This window comes from Argentina anserina, chromosome 5 (assembly GCF_933775445.1).
Source record: "Argentina anserina chromosome 5, drPotAnse1.1, whole genome shotgun sequence".
NCBI lineage: Eukaryota > Viridiplantae > Streptophyta > Magnoliopsida > Rosales > Rosaceae > Argentina > Argentina anserina.
In genome coordinates, this window is record NC_065876.1 from 22,135,185 (window position 1) to 22,149,636 (window position 14,452).

The window sequence follows — 14,452 nt, forward strand, 5'->3', positions numbered from 1 at the left end:
CTAATTAATAAAATTACCATATAGGCACCCCACACACATATATATGTATATATTTCAATCATACTTTATATATATCGTATTTTTTATTATATTTTAAAAGCATTTTGAAAAAATAAATGATATAATAATTATAATTTTTTATAATAATTTAAAGTCGTTGGATTAATAAAGATAAGATTGTATTTTCATTCAAAAATGACATTTTGTGATTATTGTAATTGCTGACATGACAAGGTGACGTAACATACCACATGAGATTGTGGCGCCGGATTTGACGCCATATTATGGCGCTAAAACATTTTCCGCCTGGTATATAGGCTACACTTGGATTCAAAATTTCTCTTGTATTTGGGCGCTTTCACAGTTATGTTTCTAATACTATGCAACTATTTTCTCTGCATCTTGAACCTTGAAACTGGTTTTGAAACCTGGGAAGCAGATGACAGCAAAAAAACATCATTAACTAATCAAAAGAAGAGGGCAACAAACTAAACTATCAACAACTATATTAAAAGAAGCATCAAAGCTACCTGTGATGTAACCATGGTTCTTTCCCTGGATTTTATGATTTTATGATTTTATCTGTAGATTATCAGCATGACAGCATGGTCAACAATAGAACCCGTAAAAGCCTACACAGATTGAGGGATAAATACAGTACAAACTGAAACAATATTTAGCGGGTCAAGTAAAAGGCATTCAATTACATACTTTCTCTGTCAAACTTTGGTTTTGAACTCTCAATAGGATCCTGCAATATCAACGGACAAACTATAAGCATGATTTGGTGCAAGGTAATATGTTTCAACGCACTCTTGTGTAGAATTATGAGCCATGCAGGGAAGTTAATGCTCAAGCTATAGTTAGCGGCAAAACTCTTTATAATTTTCAAAAGCATATGGTGGTCAATGAGACATGCTTTGTTCAAACTAAGGTGAAGCCAAAGGTCTGACTTATTATTTAGACAAATGTTGAGCTAATAAAAGGCTTGAAATTGTGAGGTGGTGGTGTCTTTCAGAGGCTAATGTAGGCATGTAGCCAATGAAAAAGGTATCAAGAGTTTTCAGCCATATGACCTGAAAACATTTGGACTTATAAGTGGCTATGATAGCTCAAACATGACAAGTGCCCAAATGTTTGGACTGATAAGTGGCTTTCTCTCTCAGCTATATGTAGTGCAAGCTGGTGCTACCCTCAAGAATTGCAATGTGTGAGCAAGTTTCAGAGGCCGAGGATAGTTCAAAACAACACCATCACCATAAAGTGGAACCCTCCACCTTTGAACACTCTAAAAATCAAGTTTGATGGTTCGGTTCGAAGTGACTCTGCTGCTTGCGGCTTTGTTATTTGCGACTGTAATGCAAGGCCACTGCTTGCAGCAACTAGAACTGTTGGGAAGACGACAGTACCGGCGGCTGAAGCTCTAGCCCTTAGAGATAGCCTTGTCATTGCAAAAGATAGAGGTTACCGCAATCTGGAGGTTGAAGGTGATTCAAAACTTGTAATTAATGCAATCAATAGTGTTTTGGAGTTACGTGGCGTCATTTAGCATTGTGGAAGACATTAGAACTCTAGCTACATGTTTTGATTCAGTTTCTTTCAAACATGTTTATAGAAAAAGCAAACTTTGTTATTGATGTTGTAGCAAACCTTGGTCATTCTCATTGCCAAGGGACTAGTTGGTTGGATAGGGTTCCTAATGACGCTTCTAATGCCTTATTATTTGATATTGTACAATGTGGATGCGCTAGAAGCTCCTCTATCTAATGCAGTTCTTTTCGCATAAAAAAAACTGCAAACTGTGGAACTTGTTTCTGAGCTTATAATTGAGGGAACGAGAACATGGATTCCAGAAAAAATATTGCTGAAAGAATGCCGAGTATACCACTCAGTAGACCAACTTGTGAAGATCAAACCATCAGGAATCCAGAAAAAAAGTGTTTTATTATTATTATTATTATTATTATTATTATTATTATTTTTCAGTTTAAACCAATTGCAAGAAAGCAAGTCCTAGCTCATGTCCTGTCATATTATACACAAGCACTTCTTCAATACGCTATATCAGAAATAAAAAACACAAGATCACAGTTAGTTGGAAAATGGTGTGCTCAGTGATGATATCAAACACTCTCATGTGCACTCGTATTTTTAATGAAATAGCACATGGTTTAGCTGCTAGCCTTAAAAGATAACTATGCCTCTAATTTGGAGGATAATCCACCGGATTGTATTGTGAATCTTCTCCAGTATCACTCCTTCAAATTCCAGTGAGTCCTATACTGAAATTTATTTGATTTTCTTCAAAAGAAAAAGGTTTTCATCTCCAGTTGATCCCTGGGAAATGGGAAAGGGGGGGGGGGGGGAACATAAATATTACAACATATAAGCAAAATTATATGCGCACTTATATAGAATAATGGACAATCGATGCTCAAATAGAAAGGGCGATGTACATATATAGTGAAGAAAATTTCAGGTTCCAACTAGGCATATAAAAGTAGAGAGAAATTCAAGCATATAGAAAATCATACTCAATTGCAGTGAGTCAGTCAAAGATGTCCGCAGTTGCTTGCATCCAAGTTACAAGGCTATTGACATGAGGCAGGTATGAAACAGAAGGATTAACCTTCCCAATCTTTGTCATCTGTTGTTGTTCAAAGTCATAAGAATAGATAGAGCTGCCTTTCTCTCTACGGAAAATAATATTTCCCTTGATTCTTAAACTGCAAAGGGGAACCATGCGTGTTATGGTATCCAGTGTGATAGTGTGTTGCTTTGACCATCCCTCCCCAAATAAACCCTTCAAGATCCAAATGTCAATGCAGGTCTCCTCCTGAGTGACAAAACCTATCGAGCCACCAATTTCAATAATCCTATCATGAAATCCGCCACCTAAAGGGAGAGGTGTTTGGTGAAACTTCTCCTTCTCAACTTCCATGGACACTATATAATTGCTTCGCTCAAAATGAGGAATCCAGTGCAAAGCTCCGATTAGTGAAACAGGTGTCAGTCCAAACCCATTACGAAAGAGTCCGAATGAAGGAAAGTTGACCCCTCGCCATGTTTTCTTATAGGGGCCAAGGATCTCACAATGAGCATTGCCCAACTCATCCAAAAATAAGTGGACTATTTTAAACTCACCAGTTACATCGCTCATTGCAAAACCATATGATTCTTCATATCGACGAAGGGGCAAGGTACCCAATGGAAGTGCAATCCTCTTCTTAGTCACAGGATTCAAAACTATAACTCCTCCCTTCTTCAATTTGTTGTCAAGTAATATTAAACCATTGCAGGTGGCTTTGATGTTATCGCTCAAGCAACATAAACTGTATTCTCCAATGTCACACTCACCATTTTCAAATCGTATAAACTGAACACAGTTTGTTGGAGAATTCAAGGCTGGGTGACCGAAAATAGGGAGACTATTTGGGTCAAGAAGTTTTGATTCAACTGGTACTGTGTTTCGTGTCTCCTGTAGGGTAGATGTCATAGGATCAGGGTACAACCTTTCCTTTTCTCCCATTTTTACCTTCCTAGATATAAGGTGCAAATTTTTCTTCCCGACTGGTGTTAAGAAAACCAAAACAGATTCAGATCGTTGAAGATGAGCATCAATGAATTTGGGGTTTTTAACTATATTATACCATGGTTTGCATACAAACCTCAACCGTTGAAGAGAATCAGCAGGAAGTCGTGCAAGGATGTTTGAGATACAGTCCTTTGGGATATATGACAGTTGTGCTCGCTTTTCCTCTTCCTCTATTTTCCTCTTCAATAACCTCTCCTCTACAATCTTTAATAGGCCTGAACTCTTACTTCTTGTCACCATCATGGATCTTCAATTTTATCAAATTCTTACCTATTCATAAAATGATCAAATTACATACCTTTCTTCTTTTAGATGAATGAAAACTTAGGAAAGAGAAACAGATACGAGAAAGAGGATACATAATTTTCTTTGAATTGAATGATAATACAAGAAAAGTAGGATTCATAGAAAGAGAAACAGAGCAATAGGGAAGACAAATAGATATATTGGGGAACATAAAGGAGAGAGAGCCAAGCTTCATGGACATTAATTATTTATCAATCTGCAATCTTCAAGTCTGTCCAACAACTACAATGTCTATTATCTACAAAGACTGAAGTATCTTTAATGATAATACACAATATCTAATAAAAATATGCTAAACTGAAATATTGATACAAGATTCTTAACAAACAATCCAAAAGTACTTTACTTCTTTGAATATATTCTCTACCAATGACACTATCAAATAAAATGAAACGCGCATATATTCTATTTTGTCACATAAATAGAGCATGACATAGAAGTGAAAACAGAAAATCACTGTACTATGTTCAAAAGGAAACATTACCATAACCTATTATATCTTCTCTCTCTACATTCAGTTAATTTCTATTTGATCTTATTAGTAACCAAGTAATTACAAAAGCTCAAAATGTTAACACAGATAAACCCACACAAGTTTTTCTCTCACTTTCTTTACTTGTAGGTCTTGTGAGGACTCCTTAACCCAGATATTTCTAAATGCCACTGGAATCAGTGGTATGTGTGTTTCCTATGATTCCTCTCAGCATCCTTCCCCAGTGACTGTCATTGTACAGGTGAGGAGAAAGGCAGGACCATACATCAAATCAGGAACTCTAGGTGTCTATTGTCTACTGCATTATGTCCTAAAACAGAACTCACTACCATCCATTACCGAAAGACAAAGTTGATCACCTCTTTTCAGAATAAAGTTCAAACCTTTAATTAAGGAAGCATATGTTTCTTTACACAAAGGCCAAGTCTTTTAGGATCAGGCTAGTGATTCTTAAACCACTTCAATTTGCAACTAGTTTCTTGACTCTTGATGAGTAGAAACAATTATAACAGACTCCTATACACTGGATGTATTCGCAACTAAAAGGACTTCCCAAATGGAGTTGGGAGGCCATCTGATCATGGTTATGTCCCAGTCTTAAGCAATTCATTTGGACCTCATCACATCATATAGCATAGTGCTTCCACAAAGAGAACTACCCTAGAGTTTCCTGCACTTCTCCAAGAGCTTAGGCTCGAGGTTCGAGTCAGGGTCATTGGAAGCATACAATCGGGGTGTGTCATCATGATCAACTATAAGATTAAACCCATAAAAAAAGTTCATAATACTGATCCATCCTAAAGACTCAATTTTTATAACAAAGTATAGTTCAGACACGATCACAATCACAAACCAAATCAAAACAAGTCGAAAAAGCAGAAACATGTCGACAATTCACAAAACCCACAAGATGATCAGAGAGTTTGGAAGATAAAAGAGGAAGAAAGTAGCGTGTACCTGAACGAAGATAACAGATGATCGGAGGAAAGGGCTATGAGCAGGAAAGGCTCCTCCTTTAGAACTCTCCATTCGATTTCTCTCTGGCCTAAACTGTTTTGCTTTGGAGGCTTTTTGAAGTCCTCGTCCCCTCGCCTTTATCGTACCAAGTGTCCAAGTCACCCTTTTTTAGTAGTGCACTATGAAGCACGGACACGGACACGGACACGATTGTCCGTATTTGACACGATTCGATACGTTAATACGACATATTAAAATTTTATTAGACACGGACACGTAGTGGACACGCTAATTAAATATTATTTTAATATATATAAATATAAAAATACCTAATAGAAAAATTATTGAAACATACTATATTTAATTAATACATATATTCTTGGGCATACATTGATATATATATATATATATATAGGTAATAGAAAATAGGGCCATGTGAGGGATGTACGGGCAGCAGTTGGATCAGCTTTAGTCAAATTACACGGCCAAGATTAAGTCACCACGATTTACTCCAACTTGCAGACTTTCTAATTTCCTCTCGTTTCAATTCTCATCCAATTCGCATCTGATCAATTCATCCAATCCTCTATGAATCAAGCGTGTTTTCCTTTGGCAGGAAGTAATCCATGAGGTAATCAATCTATTCATACCAATAGTGACAGCAATTCTTTGTGTCAGCTGAACAATTATACCTTGATTTCTCCATTAGTTTCAACCATTTCAAACTTACCCAGAACCTCAACCTTTTTTGTACCCATTCCCAATCGACCCTAACTTATAACCTAGCCGTTGAACTCCTATAACCCAAAAGTCCCTGACCATTCCAAGAAAAATCACTGTATAAATGTATAATTGTTGTTCCAGATGGAGGAGTAAGGTAAAAGTGAGCGGTTATAGGAACATGTTCAGTTGGGTGTGAAGAAATTCAATCCCCTTTCTTTGTTTCGTTTCCAATGTGTTCGATTGGGCATGAAGGAACATCGCTATGTTGATCTGAAGAGAGAGAAGAGAACCCAGCAAGAGTAACTCGTGTCCTTGGCGTGTCTATTTAGGATAAAGACGTGTCTAAGCCGTGTCCGACCAACAGTCGCGTATCCGTGCGTATTTGAACGTGTCCAAGCGTATTCGTGTCCGTATCCGTGTCCGTGTCGGATACGCGATACGTGACTAGCTTGCCGTGTCCATGCTTCTTAGGTAGTGCACAACTCTGAAACTTCGTATGCTTCCTACTTTACCTAATTTTGTTTTTTGGGGAATGAAACAATTTCATTTGGCATATCAAGCCATTAAGAGCACACGACTCTATGATCACAAGGAATCAAGGATCACCCTTAGCATGCGGTAGCTATTAGATAACATAAAACAAAAACTAAAAACGCAATATAAGATCGAGATCCACTAAACTACATCACCCATAGGAATGAGCATCATTAAAGAAAATAAAATAAAAACTACGGGCCAAAATACAACCTAACTAGTTGACCCAACCTAGGCCCTCCTCCATGGATCTCCAAAGATCAACTGCCCAAATTCAGCCACTGGCCGCCACCGCCTTTTGACCGCAAATCACTATCCACAGTAGAAGAAAACTCGCCACCCATCAAAATTCAACCTAGCAAAGAAAAACATCAAGATCCAATCTGGATTGAAGAATCAACCCAGACATGATCCGATGTCAAACCCACACCGGTACTAGCCTGTCATATCCGATGTCAAACCCACACCGGTAACTCAGAAATGACACCACAACATAGACACCAAACTGTGGCCTCTGCAAAATAAAATAAAAACATAATAGCAACGCCTGCCGAACTCGAAGGAGTCTCCCTCTGTTGATCCACCACCAAACGCCTTCCTACTTTACCTAATCAAGTGAATTTGACTCGTGTTTATGACAAGTTTACCTCATTCGTCTTTCAAATTAAAAGTTGGGTTTTTCAATCAATCTTCATTGATGAATATAATTGGGAAGAAGATAATGAAGTTCAATAATAGGCTTCACATTCAATTACATGAGCAAATTCGCAAGGTTTGGCAAATAATATAAGAAGCTCTAATTACTTTACAAGAGTTGCACGCCAAAATGCTAATATAACGTTACAAGACAATTAAAACCAGGCATCCCTTCTGCAAAAACAAAAAAACAAACGTCTTCTTTAGAGCATCCGCACCCATAAATTGCATTTGCTCAAGCAAATGGTAGGGCCAGAAGCAAATTTTGCTTCAAGCAAATCGATTTCATATTTTGCTCAAGCAAATCGATTTTTTCACACACCCATTTACAATTTGCTTGAGCAATTCAATTTTGTCTTGTTGTGAAATAATTAATTTTTTTACCAGATATATTTACAACCAATAATAATGTGCCACGTGTCATTATCGACTCGATATTATTCAAAATTTCCGATAAGATTTTCGACTAATAGATCATTGACAGGTGTCACTGTCACGTGTCATTGTCGCTAAAATAATTGGAGCAGATTTCCGATAAGATTTTTGACTAGTAGAGAATTGACACGTGTCACTGTCAGCAAAATAATTGGACCAAATTTCTGATAAGATTTTCGACCAATTTGCTATAAAAACGTCTAATATCACTCATTATAACTCATCCTTCAATCTAAACACTTAGCAACATTTCCTTGTTCATCACTCTGATGAATCCTTTCAGCTTCCACAATTTTTTCAGGCGGAGACAACGTCAACAAGAAGAGGATGACGATATGGGGCAATCATTCGTGAATCAGGTGGTCATGGTGGAAGCACAACACGATGATGAATCAACACGACCAAGCGGTTCACGTCGCGGTAAAAAAACCGAATAAGCCACGTCAAAGGCTATCTAGGGGACACAATCTCATGGAAGATTACTTCATCAAACGTCCAATTTTCGACGCTCAAGACTTTCGTCGGAGGTACAGGATGAGCAGAGACCGGACGATTGTCCAATTTTATTTCTCGAAAAATCTCAACCATTGTCCAATTTTATTTCTCGAAAAATTTAAATTACATAAAATGACGAGCCAAGCCCATATTTATTCTTAGTACAATACTATAACTACTATGGAAAAAGCACGCGATTTGGGTGATAACAATCCGAATATGTTTCATCGGTAGGTTGATCTTGACTAGCTTCTCATTCATTAAGGATTGCTAGTTTCCTCTTGGTAAAATACATTTTCGAGATTGGGGTCATAGCCTCCAAATCCATTGTCATGATCCTTGTGTCATTCTCTTGTTTCTTCAATCGTAACTCTTCTTCCGCCCTTGCTTCTTTTCGCTTTTGAATGTCTATGTACTCCGCATATTAATTAAGCTCACTTTCATTATGGGCTAGCCTCTTGGTATGCCATGATGCTTGGTCACTTGCAATGGTATGCAAAACCTCCACCCGTTGCTCAATATGAGTCTTACCCTGTTTCTTTTGGCGCCTAGCTTCCTTTGCCGCCTTGGTTCCCATTGGTTTAGGTGGACTCGATGGAGCTGCCGTGTTGCTTTGAGGTGTCTCATTCAATTGGTCGTCATCCAAATTGATGGTTGGAGATGATTCAGTTGCGGAAGGAGTACCGTGGTAACTACTTGTATATGGAGATGGAGTAGTAGGTAGCACCGCAACGAAAGATGGATGATCTTTAACCACTTCCCAACATTCAAAGTGTGTAAACTTTTTCTTCTTGGCATTATAGTAACATGATTGAGCTTGTCGTTCCTGATGTAAAAAACTTATATTAGGTATTTATTTAATTACATAATTTAAATAAATTAAATAAAACAAATAATGTAACAAATTAGATATATTAAAACAAATAATATAAACAATGCTACATATTTAAACAAATTAAATAAAATAAATAATGTAAACAAAATTAGATATATTAAAATAATTAAATATGTAAACAATGCTACATATTTAAACAAATTAGATATAAATTACATAATTTAATTCATATAATCAAATAAAAATTATAATATATGATAACACAATGTACTTACTTCGTCCATTAGCGAAGTGCCGCTAGCTATACGTTGTCGTGATGCCGCCAAACATTCGCCCCATTTTTGCAAGAGTAGCTTGAACTTGTTGTAGTGAGAAGCGAGCGCGATTCGGGTCCTTGGCTCCTTCGGAGGTTTCTCACCCGGTGCTAGCACCCAATTTTGCATATAATCGCCATGAATTGTCTCCCACAATTTGTCCCTCTTTTGTTTGTTACCGTCATATTCATCAATGCTGTGAAATTTGTTGTGCACAAATTGGTGTGAGTTCATAACAAATTGAAGTAGTATTTATAGGCAATTTTTTGGGAGAATTTTGAAATTTTGGGGAATTTTTTACAATTTTTTGGGTTTATTTCCGTTATGATCAAATAGTAGCCGTTGCCAATTAATTCTGGCCGTTGGATCGAAATTTCTGATTCAAAATGGAAGGCCCAGATCAATTGGACCGTTGGCCAATCAGCTTGACACGTGGCAGCCATTCATTGGCTCGCTGTTTTTTTTTGGCGCGTGCAACGCACACGCCTAACATAAAAAAATTCCCCCGTGCCTGACGTCACCCACGGGCGGTGGGCTCCGCCAGACGATCGAGCAAACGCCGGAGCAAAATTTGCTCGAGCGATCGGACGAGCACCACGGCTGGGTTGACTGGGCGAGCAGCTCGCCTCCTCCTGCTCGCCGGTGCGAGCCTCCCCTTCTCCTTCTCGAGCTCCTCCGGCTGGTCCCTCCTCCTGCTCGAGCACGCCGGCATATTTGCTCCCCGGTGCGGATGCTCTTATGTTGCCCACAGGTCCAATTCTAGTGACACTTTCTTGCTTCCATAAAGGACATGAAAAGGTTGTGATAGAATGCCGTACAATTTTCCGATTAAACATTTCTTAATCAATGAAAAACAATAGAGCTTGATAATAAATAGAGAAGAAGCAAAGACCGTAGTAAAGTAGTCTTAAAACTCCTTAAGAGAAATTCTGCCGTGTGACAAATGCACCATGTGTCTGGTGCGACTAGCCACTCAAACTTTGACATGTGTACAATTTATCCATGTTGGTACTACCTGGAAAACCCAAAAATTTTTTGATCGACTTCTTCTGTTCTTCACCTCCATTCCATGTAAATTTTGCTTCATTCATCCTATCTATTTTTTCTCCCTCTCTTCTCTCTCTTCTCTTAATCTTCTTAATCTTCCATTTTCTCAATCCGTCCAATTTGGCCGACAAAAATATGTAGGATCAAATTTTTCACCAGAACACCAACCCAAACGTTCATATTCTTCATACCCAGATCCAAAGATTCCCATCTTTGGTTTGTTATCCTCATTTTAGATGTTGCCATTCATTTTGTTTCCCACCCAGATAACTTCCCCATTTTTTTTGCTTTATAAAAATTTGTTCTTGAATTCACCCCCAAATTTTGCTCTTCAATTCAACCCCAAATTTTTGTTCTCTAGTTATATATCTTTCATATTTTACAATCTTGTTAACAATTTTGGGTCTTTGAAGGTATTCGTTTGAGCTTTTTTTCTGGGTTTCAAAAAATATTTTGGGGTTTCTTCTTTTCTTTTGGGATTTGGTGGTTCTACATCAGATTTCATGGAGGTGACAGTGCTTGGCGGGAATAGGCGGAGGCTGTCGGTTCTTGAGGCCTTGTCGGAGGACGAGTTTGGGTCGAGTTTACGTCAGCGACGGTGAAGAAGAAACGCAGCAGCGGAGTCAATGATGAGGACGGCTGCGACATCGATGGCAATGGCGTGGCGGTGGGGGGGGGGAGGTGGGAGAGGGTTGAGGGAAGAGGATGGACGAAATATTGGTGGGGAAGAAGGTGAGGGCGGTGGCGGTGTGGGTTTCAAGGAGGGAAATAGGGGCTTGTCGTCATCAGGCGACGTTTGGGAGGAAGAGGTGGCGGAGGAGAAGGGAATTTTGGGAAGTGGAGAGCGGTGAGGAGAGGAAGACGGTGATGGGGTTGGGGGGGTTTGATTCGACTGGGAAGAAGGGTTGGTGGAGGAGGTGGTGGTGAGAAGTGGTGGTGGTGGTGAAGCGGAGGAGGAAGAAGATGATCAGAGTGAGAGTGGGAGCTGCCATTGGAGCTGGAAAAAGCAACTATCCTTTTACTTTGTTTCACTCTAGAGAATCAAAAAAAGTTTGAAACTTTAGAGGCACTGATTGGTTCTTAGAGTTGAAAATGCAAAGTGAGTGAGGGTTTGAAGGAATGAAAGAATGTTGTTGGTTTGTTTCAGATAAAGAGATGGTGATGGAGATCGATGAGAGAGGGTCTACAATCTACATGGTGGTGGGATTTGGTGGTTCTATAGATTTTCATAGATTAGTTCTATTTCAAGTCTTATATCTAAATATTTTCCGAGACTGAGACTCAAATAGTGATCTAGGCCCAACATTCAGGCACAATCATATATATAAACAACTATATTGGATATAACACCCCTTATAAGACCCTATTGTTGGAAATATAATTTATAGGACTTATGATAGTACAATAAATGGGTTCTAAAATTTACTTAAAAAAAAAGGGTTCTAAAATGAAAACAACACCCCAAAATAAGACTTACTGATATAGTTCACATCAAATGAAGCGAAACTTATTGTATACACTGGCCGCCCATATGGGCGGGGGATCTTCACCGTCCAATCCGCCGCGTGGACAAAGCGGTAGATGGTTCAAAAAATTAAAAGTTTCTCCCCATTGGACGGACTTTGGACGGAGTTAGGGTAAGTTGGGGGTGATTAAAGAAAGATTTCTGAAATCTCCGAAGAGATCATTCAAACTCTCGAAGTCGTGTTTTTCAATCTGGGTTTTCAAATAGGAAATTGAAGCCTGTCTAGTTTAGATCTATCCATTCGCAGTCAAGATCGACCAAGATGAGCAGATGTAGATTCTTTGAGGTCCAACGATGAAGGTGGTTTCGGGAGCGTGATCTGGGTTCAAATAGAAAGTGTTGTTAGCGGGAGCGGGGGGAGCCTATCGAAGCCGCAAATCTCAAAATCAAGTAAGTATTTGATAGGAAAATCCTGGGCTGAGTCTGCTTTTTAAACGCATCCCCAATATTGTGATTTGTGAAAAATGAATCAATTGTATTGTACAAAGATTGTCTTTGATTCATTCATAGTTTCATTGTCTAGAGTTGGTATAATTTGTTAGGGGACCAGTGCTGCCAATATTATGGTTGATATGAATTTGTTAGGAAACATCGAAAATTCCGGTGGCGGAGGAGCCGACGAAGATTGCGTCCAACATCAACTACCACGCGAATTTCAAGTTCGAGCCGGAGCAAGCCTACTACGCCACCATCGAGTGCGTCTGATCCAGGTTCACCACCACTCCACTATTTGATTTGATTTTTACTTCGGCCTGTAGGTATTGAACTTTTGATTGGGGGAATGTAGTGTTTGAATATTGTTTCTGGTTGTGTAGAATTGGAACGAGACGTACCTGCATTTCCACAACATGAATCCGAAGCATACTTACTACTTAATTGTCTTTAAAGTATCTTCAAGGACGAGCCTTGACCAATGCTACTGGGAAGCTTTGAACAAGCTGGCATAAGGGAGCAGATAATCTAGGAGTTTCGTAGTGGCCTTAAAATTTTCATTTTAATGTTTGTGTCGAGTTTATGTTATTTGTAATTGTTAAAAGTATGGAAAGGAACGGTATTGGTTCATTTGGTTGTGTAATGAGTTGTTCAATGATCATGGAAGTACTTTTTTTGTAGGAAAAAGATGTTGCGCTTGGGAATGGTGGCCTGGGAAGGCTTGCTTCATGCTTTCTAAAGTCTATGGCGACATTGAATTTGTCGGCTTGGGGATATAGTTTGAGGTACAGATATGACTTGAGTTATGTGAAGTTTTGCGTACTTCGTATTTTGTCACTGATACTTTGAAATTATGCAGAAATTTAGTTATTGGAAAGTAGCTTAACTTAGCTTAAGTTGTACACCAACTAGCTTCAACTTTTCAACACAACAAGTATGATGCTCATTTTGGGATTATATACAGATTCTTACACTCCTTTGCTTGTTTTAGCTTATTCTGCTTTAGTCTTCACCTACATAAGTGTTATTGAAAAGGACTCATGTGCAACATATTGGGCATTTGGTTATTCTCAATAGCAGGGCAAGTATAAAGTTGTAGAAGTAGTAGTAATAGGTGCAAGTGAGTTCAGGCAAGAGAATGATACAATAGCTATCCATTGTGTAGTTGCTACCTAATATATTTGGAATTATGTTTTTCTATATGTTACGGCCTGTAGGCTACTCGATTATTGTCTGTGTAGTTTTTTTTACTAACTTGTAGTTCTATATTATATATTGATTGCATCAAATTTACTAGGCTGCATTGAAGCTGATGATTTTGAAAGAGGTCTGAGTTACATCCTACCCAATTTTCCTGATGATCAGTAGCATGGCTTCTAATTTGTAATACAACTATACACATGTAGGCCTTAAATACAAATTTGGACCTTTTAATCGGTAATTATGACCTTCTTGAATTGATTGAAGAATATGAGTTAGAGAGGTACATATTTGTCTGTGAAGCAAGAGATGTGCATTGTTCATAACTTACACTTTGATAGTGATATTGCTTATTTGAACCATTATCAGGTTGCTCCTCATAATAACCTGTAAAGCTTCATGATTTTTTGATGTACTTCCCATTATGTAATTTAGGGTGTCATTTTAGGGTTGTCAGTTATCTTAGTTTTCCATATATGATGATCACCAACATTATTGCAGGAACAAAAGGCTATTGAAAGTGGTTGGCAATCTCAGTTATTTCACTTAGTGTGTTCATGTACTTTCCTTAGTATAGTGATGGTTGGATGCCCATTTGCTTATTGATGCACACATCATTGATACTTCTGTGATAGTTATCAGCCTGTTTGTACCCAACTTGACGTTTTACATGAATAAATTCAAAGAACTAAACCAGATTGAAGTGTTTATAATGACCTTGGAATGTTCAAACATTACATGATACCAGAGTGACGAGTTCGGCTACATTCTGTTCAGCTACAATTTTTTTAATAGGTGTCACTTTCTGATTTGCTGACGACTGTTAAGAAAGACATGAATATTTTGGACGTAATTTTTGTTGTGT

General features: G+C 38.3%; 1 protein-coding gene and 1 long non-coding RNA gene across 8 annotated transcripts; one reads left to right on the forward strand and one right to left on the reverse strand.

The window, feature by feature from the left end:
- Window positions 1-394: 394 nt before the first annotated feature.
- On the reverse strand, window positions 395-5,515 carry LOC126794986 (putative F-box protein At3g10240). Of its 4 annotated transcripts, XR_007672201.1 has the most exons (4): window positions 5,352-5,515; window positions 2,535-3,865; window positions 712-751; window positions 395-428 (listed from the first exon to the last, which is right to left on the reverse strand). XR_007672201.1 is itself a non-coding variant. In XM_050521794.1 (3 exons), exon 2 carries the CDS (start codon window positions 3,836-3,838, stop codon window positions 2,549-2,551), a length of 1,290 nt encoding a protein of 429 aa, XP_050377751.1. In that variant the 5' UTR covers window positions 3,839-3,865; window positions 5,352-5,515; the 3' UTR covers window positions 411-428; window positions 2,535-2,548. The 4 variants fall into 4 exon arrangements, 3 of the variants coding, with proteins under 3 accessions (XP_050377751.1, XP_050377750.1, XP_050377749.1); XM_050521794.1 differs by lacking the exon at window positions 712-751 and having other exon boundaries at window positions 411-428; XM_050521793.1 differs by lacking the exons at window positions 395-428; window positions 712-751 and adding an exon at window positions 2,170-2,337.
- Window positions 5,516-12,093: 6,578 nt separating this feature from the next.
- Window positions 12,094-13,181, forward strand: LOC126794988 (uncharacterized). 4 transcript variants are annotated; one of them, XR_007672204.1, is made up of 4 exons: window positions 12,098-12,345; window positions 12,541-12,665; window positions 12,771-12,954; window positions 13,069-13,181. It is a non-coding gene; the product is annotated as an uncharacterized LOC126794988 (long non-coding RNA). The 4 variants fall into 4 exon arrangements; XR_007672205.1 differs by having other exon boundaries at window positions 12,099-12,345; window positions 12,771-12,921; XR_007672203.1 differs by lacking the exon at window positions 13,069-13,181 and having other exon boundaries at window positions 12,094-12,345; window positions 12,498-12,665; window positions 12,771-12,955.
- The last annotated feature ends 1,271 nt before the right edge of the window (window positions 13,182-14,452 follow it).